The sequence below is a fragment of the Anneissia japonica genome, unplaced genomic scaffold, assembly GCF_011630105.1.
Source record: "Anneissia japonica isolate Jap-2015-1 unplaced genomic scaffold, ASM1163010v1 scaffold288092_len240290_cov174, whole genome shotgun sequence".
Taxonomy (NCBI): domain Eukaryota; kingdom Metazoa; phylum Echinodermata; class Crinoidea; order Comatulida; family Comatulidae; genus Anneissia; species Anneissia japonica.
The window spans coordinates 116,750-123,932 of record NW_022688036.1 but is presented as its reverse complement, the minus strand read 5'-3'; the positions used below and the strand labels follow the sequence as shown (position 1 = coordinate 123,932).

The 7,183-nt window shown below is 34.1% G+C and overlaps 1 protein-coding gene across 1 annotated transcript in view; it reads left to right on the top strand.

The window, feature by feature from the left end:
* The window catches only part of LOC117121183, a 7,815-nt gene extending 1,597 nt beyond the window's left edge, over positions 1-6,218 (top strand). The window contains exon 2 of the mRNA XM_033266299.1: positions 4,711-6,218. Coding sequence (XP_033122190.1) covers positions 4,711-4,808 — 98 coding nt within the window. The 3' untranslated portion in view covers positions 4,809-6,218. The remainder of the gene's footprint in view (positions 1-4,710) is intronic.
* The last annotated feature ends 965 nt before the right edge of the window (positions 6,219-7,183 follow it).

Here is a 7,183-nt window from a genome sequence, read left to right as displayed (position 1 = left end):
AGGCCCTGGGGGAGGGATGCAAATTCCAAAAGGCCCATTTTTTTTAAAAGCTATTTGTTGGAAAGTGATCAGCTCCGGTGATTACAGATTGCTCTATATGATCATTGTTATCTGTACTCTTTCAGGCCCCTAAAAACACCCAAATTAATGAAAATTTAAATAGAATATTCACGAATTATTGGTTTTCATAACTCCATTATATAAGGCCCTCAAAATGCTATTGTCATAGCTTCCAGGGTATTTCTCCCCTCCCCAAAACCAAGGCCCCTGCCCCTGGAACCCAACATTTAAAAAAGTCTACTTTTTTATGTAATTGCAGATTGATCCATTATGAACAATTTTATCTGTAGGCCTACGGATGTAAAGGACATAAAAAGTTACTTCTTTAGGTCCCTACAACACCCAAATGAATGAAACTTTGAATAGAATATTCATAAATTATGGGTTTTAGAAATCCCATGGCTTTCAAAATGGAATTTTATCTGAGCGTCTATGGGCTTAGCTCTTAAAACCCCACTCGACCTCCAAATTTCGAAGTCCATAATAACGGAACTCTTAATTCAGTAAAAACGATCATAAAGTCTATAGTTAGTAGCTATAGCATGCATTGCAATTTATTTGCCAGCTCTTCTAGCAGTTGATGTTTGATAACTCTGTTGGAAATTTAGCAATATTAGCTCCAGGAATTGCAGATTGATCCGTTCTGAACAATTCAATGTTACCGTATATGTAAAGGCTTACAGATATAAAGGACATAAAACGCTACAACTTTAGTTAATTAAATAGAATAGAAAGCCATTTATAAGACCTTTAAAACGCTAATTTGTCGGGGACCTAAGGTCCGCTTCCATTGAAAAAACGCACCTCCGCATCGAAAATCATGTCTACGGAGGTTAATGATAATATTTAATTGACAGTATATTTTTTTAACAGTAAAGCAACAGCAACAACAATTATATCATACGAATAATATTTTAAGTATATTGATTTTAGTAATAATAATAATAGTAATAATTATATAACTAGAATTACTATGTCTGTTTGAAAAACAAAAAATATGGCTTTTTCTTATTGCCCTAATGAGAAGTTATGTTGAAATTGCTAAAAAATGAAATCATTAAAAAAATATAAAGTAACATACACCTGAAAAATAAGATGCTAAACAAAATTATGAAGTTAAAAAACACATGAAAACCAATCCGACGTCTGTGAGACTTGAACTATGAGTGCAGTAGTAATAGCAACGGTGGTGTTGAGCGGTCTTACCGTACGCTGAAGAACCCGACACCGTAGAAGTAAATACTAATAAATAATAATAAATAATAATAATAATAATAATAATAATAATAATAATAATAATAATAATAATAATAATAATTATTATTATTATTATTATAATAATAATAATAATAATAATAATAATAATAATAATAATAATAATTATTATTATTATTATTATTATTATTAGTATTATTATTATTAAGCCTTGGAGTCTTCCATGAGGTCCTATCTTGATCACAATCTCTTGATTGTGGGAGATTTCAATTTCTCGGACATACTTTGGTATCCTGATGGTACATATAAAGCACCTGCAAACTCCATATCTGAACTGTTTACGGACACTGTTCAAGATGTACATAACCTCAAACAATGTAATTTAAATGTTACTTGTAATAATAAAATCCTGGATTTAATACTGTGTAACAATGATGATTTGGTAAATGAGATAAAAACTGGCCATAATGTTTTTCATTCTGACCACGAGTCAGTCTCCTTTAAACTAAAATTTGACGGTAATATCGTTTTTGTAAATCAGTTTACCAGATACCAATTCAACTATAGAAAAGCAAATTTCGAAGAAATAAATAAAACATTTAAGTGGATTCCTTGGGATGTTCTATTAGGTTTTAGTGGCAATGTCAACGATAGGCTTGACATATTTTATGATGTTGTTTATGCTACTGTATAATACATACTCCAAGTAATGAAATACACGCCATCGTGTTGGGATTCAATATTTCGACATTGATTATGTCATCATCAGGAATGGTATTCCTGATGATGACATAATTAGTGTCGTGTATTTCAATACTTGGAGTATGTATTATACTTTCTTATCTGAGATTTATCGTGGACCTTTCGGTTTATGCTGCTGTTAGAGACCTTGTTCCAATTGTAAAAGTTAAAAAGAAAAGACCTCCTTGGCTCGATAGACAATTAGTAGCCGCTTTTAAAGACAAACAGCATTTTCATATATCTGGAAGAAGTTTCCTTCTGTCATTAGCCGGCAAAATTTCTGCGTTGCGAGAACGTATTTTAAAAAAAGAATGAAGAATAAGTACAAAGCTTACCTAACATCATTGTGGTCAGATATAACTACAAACCCCAAAAGATTCTGGTCGTGGTTAAAAAATAAGAGAGTATTAAAATTCACTTCTTCCATAACCAATGATGCCAATGAGGTAGCAGAGACTCCTCATGCCAAAGCTAGTATGTTTAATAACTATTTTGTTTCCAAATTTTCAGACTTCAGAGATGCTGAACCGGCGGTGCATCAATGTCTTCCTGAAGTAAACGCTGATGTCCTGAACAACATCAGTATTCAGCAGGAGGAAGTTGACCAGATCTTGAAGTCGCTCGACGTTCCAAAAGGCCGCGGGAAATGATCCTATTATTAACCAAATTCTTAAGTTCTGTTCAGCTTCTTTATCTTTTCCGATCACCCGTATATTCAAATTTTCATTACAAACCGGTGTTTTTCCAGAAAAATGGAAAACCGCCAACGTTGTCCCTATATACAAATCAAACTCAAGATTGAAAGTTAAACATTATAGACCCATTTCATTACTCCCAACTATATCGAAAGTATTTGAGCGTCTGGTCCACAAGTAACTCTTAAACCACATTATCCTTTTATTGCTACTGAACAACTTGGCTTTATATCTGGTAGATCACGTGAGACAAATTTGGCTACACTTATGTCTACCGTATATGAAGCCATAGAACATAAAAAGCAATGTGATATCGTTTATACTGATTTCACTAAAGCTTTCGATAGAATACCTCACAATCTTCTTTTATTTAAACTTCATCAATTTGGAATTTGGGGTAATCTTCATACCTGGTTTAAGAGTTACTTGTATGGGAGACTCCAGATAGTGGTATTTGAGGGGTCTGAATCTAGTCTCCTCCCTGTCCTCTCTGGAGTCCCCCAGGGCTCCATACTGGGCCCAATCTTATTTAACATTTACATTAAAGAAATCCCACGGCTTTTCTTAAATTCCCAGTGCCTTGCTTTCGCCGACTACCTCAAGATCTACAAAATCATCAAAACTCAGGAGGACTCGCGCGCTCTTCAGGAGGACATTGATCGTCTCTTCCAGTGGACCACCGTTTGGAAACTCTCCCTGAAGCCTGAAAAATGTAAAATTTTGTCATGTTCCTTAAAGAAAAATCTTATAATATATGATTATAAAATTGATTACAAGTAACATTTTAGAAAGGGTAAAAGCACATCGTGATCTTGGTGTCCACATTGATGAAAACTTAACCTTTTCCACCCATGTGGACACCATTGTTAAAAAAGCAAACCGGCTGCTTGGACTAATGTGGAGAAATTGCAAACTTCTTACACCATCAGAAAAATTTACTCTATATACATCAATAATTACTCCATCCCTTGATTTCTGTTCAGTTATCTACAACTCAATATCTCATACTCATTATATTAGAATAGACCGGATTCATAAAAAAATTCATGAAGTTCATTGACCCAGCTGCCGGTTCGCTTAGTTGCGAAAAATTTTTACCATCGACTAGACGAAAACGAAACGATCTTATTTTTTTATTTAAATGTTTAAACTGTAAGTTTGATTGTAACCTTGTGTCGAATTTTTATTTTCATGTTCCTGTGTGTAGGCTTCGTACCAATCATTTGTTAAAAGTTCCGTACTCTCGTGTTAATGTTTTTTCTAATGGTATTTTTCGTCGTGTTGCACTTTCTTATAATAATCTAGTTCAAATGTTTCCTAATATTGATATTTTTAATTGTAATATTTCTATTTTTAATATTATATTAAATACCGGTTTTTAATATATTATTACGATATTTTTAATGCTTTTTATGTTTTTTAAAAATTTTATATATTTTTATGAATGATATTGTATATTTTTATGGCGACTCTGTTATTGGTGTTTTGATACACTGTTGAGTCTTGAATAAATAAATAAATAAATAAATAAATAATAATAATAATTTTTAATATAGCGCCCTATAACAATCAAGAGATGAGGATCATGATGCTAATGCTTGGTATTGTCCATCCACTGCAACGGCTACCAGGGGTAGACCTGGAAAAAAATATTGGAATTTGAATATTTGGAAATTTGAGTTTTCTTGGTCATTTGACATATAGTATGCTTAGCCAGGTGGGCCCACACCACCTGAGCTCCACCTTGGTTGGGGCAGGGATGAGAAATTTACATTTGTATTACGTCTACATGTTTGAAAATTAAAAGACCGAAAAGGTGCCTTATTTTGATTTTATTTTTATTTCGTGCTGGCTTAAACTGCATTAATCACTCAACCACGACAACTATGCCAACCACATTGTAAAGGCAGGCTGGTGATGATGATGATGATCTTGATGATATTGATGATGATGACGAGGTGGATGATGATTAATGGTGATTGTTAATTTCCATTCACAGCAACGGCTACTGAATCTCCGCCAGATCCACCTGTTGGCGCAAGTGCAGAGTCACTCAACCACAACAAGAGGAAGAACAACAAACCATTACAAAGTTAGGCTGCTGATGATGATAGACGATGTCGATAATAATGCTGGACGACGTTGATTTCGATCATGAACATCGATGGAATTTGTGGTGGCAATCAAGACGTTTATTTGATCGGAGGATAAACGTATGTATCCGACGCAAGAATGTATAAATAACTGCATTTAAAAAATGATCCTTTTTTTTTGGTGGCGATTTAATAAGGCTCGGAAACACTTTAAAATTGGTATATGATTAATGTTGAATGTATATTATTATATTTCGATGGCTCTTGTCAAAACTTCGATAACAGTTGTCACCTATGCGAACACGGGCAAACAATTGGTGCGTTTGACTAGTAGAGACTGTACAGTAAAAAGTCCAAGAAAAAGATATATCCCAAAATAAAAATTTATTTATCTATTTCAAAAACACTGAATCTCATTATGTTTAATTTTCTTTACAATTAAAGTAATTTCTGATACGACCACACGTCAATATTAGCTGACATTTGAATTCATATTCATTTTGATTAAATGGTCACATGTTTCAATATTAAATAACTACATATCCATATTTGCCAGCTGAAATGTTTTCTCCAATTGGTCCTGTAAATCCAGAACCTACTGATACACATGTTTACTATCAATGTTGTTAAACTCACCTGTTATGTCCAAACTTACTTTAATATAATAATCGGCCCTCGCACTGTACGTTTATAAAGTAATTCAAATGGTACAAACACTGTACTTTCTTGTGAAGTTTCTCTGTACGCGAAGAGAACTGGTTCAATGTACGATCCAAATCATTTGGTCTTTCTTCACATATCTTTTTTAACATAGATTTTAGACTTCCTTTCAACAAGTAAATTGCACATGGCATGATATGGTCGTGTTGTCGTTAATCTTTTGATAGAGAATATCCTGCTTACTTCTTTAATGACACCTGATGTGTGAACTGATAACCCTGGTCGGTTAATATTTCTTTCGGAAAAACTAAAGTGGCGTATCTAGGGGGTGCGGGGGGTGGCGCACACGCCCCTCAAAAAATTACTCGCACCCCCTCAGTCGTCTCCACCCCAAAAAAACGGTCAAGTAGTAAAAAATCACCTAAAATCACCGTATCTTGCGAATTAGCGCCCCTCAACTGTTCATGAGCACTCCATTTCATTTTCGCGCTCCCCCCCTCCCCTCACCCACATCAACACCTCCATTTCAACACTTCTAGATACGCCACGTGAAACCTACTAGAGAATAAATGCTAAATAAAACTTCAGCCACAACTTCTGCTTCAGTTGTTTTCAGGGTAACCTGTTGCGTATATCAACACAAGGATATATTTTTGTCCTCTGTCGTTGGCTTATTGGACATACAGCATATTTTCTTTGGGTTTGTTGAAGTGATAAGTCAGCGATGATTGGCCTAAAAGACTATGATATATATCAAAATTTAAGTTGAACACTTCGGTTGGAACTGAGGTGGGCAAATTGTAGGAACAGATATATATAGCCTGTTAATTTCCCCTGGACATTTTCCCCCTGCAAATTTTCTCCCGGACATTTACCCCCTGTGACATTAGCCCCCCAGTCTTTTTCCCCGTATGACAATTTCCCTTGGACTTTCGATTAACTTTTAGATGACATGGAGTGGAGAACGTTAAAACGTAAATTTGTATTTCTATATCCAGTAGGCCTAAGTGATTTTAATAAAAGAAAAAATATTTTATCTATTGTTTATAGTTGTGGTGTTGAATACTGTTGGTTAAGATCGTGAAATTATGACTTAAATGTGGGAGACATGACTTAGTGTTGTAGCCTCAGAGCCGAATGAGAAATCTAAGACGATTCCAAACAGGGGTGTTTACATACACTTTAACCCCACTGTGGTTGGGAGTGTGGTCGACAAATTGTAGGAATAGACACCTAGATGCCATGGAGTGTAGAATGTATTTAATGTACGTTATTTTGATCCAATGAGTATTTTCATTAAGTGTAATCTTTAATCAAATATAGGGGTATGCCGGTGTAGCCTTAGTATATGAACGCCACTACCACAGTGATGCATAGTTCATTGATTTTATTGTACTTTTAATTTATTTATTTGGTTAGTGATGTTGCACCATTTGAGCAAAACAACTTCCTATGTCTCTCACAAGGACAATAAAATATATCTGTATCTGTATCTGAATATTATTTTTATCGCATTTTAAAGAATTATCTGATTTTATTGGTTTAATAAAAAGGAAATATTTTATTTAATGAAGTTATTATGTTGATTAATGTTGGATTTAACGGTATAATTATATTTTAAGCCTGTAGAGATGAATTTATTGTGTATCAAATGAATTATGAATTCAAGCTTTATGTGAAGGTGCATTGTATGTGTATATGTGTCTTTACAACTATTGT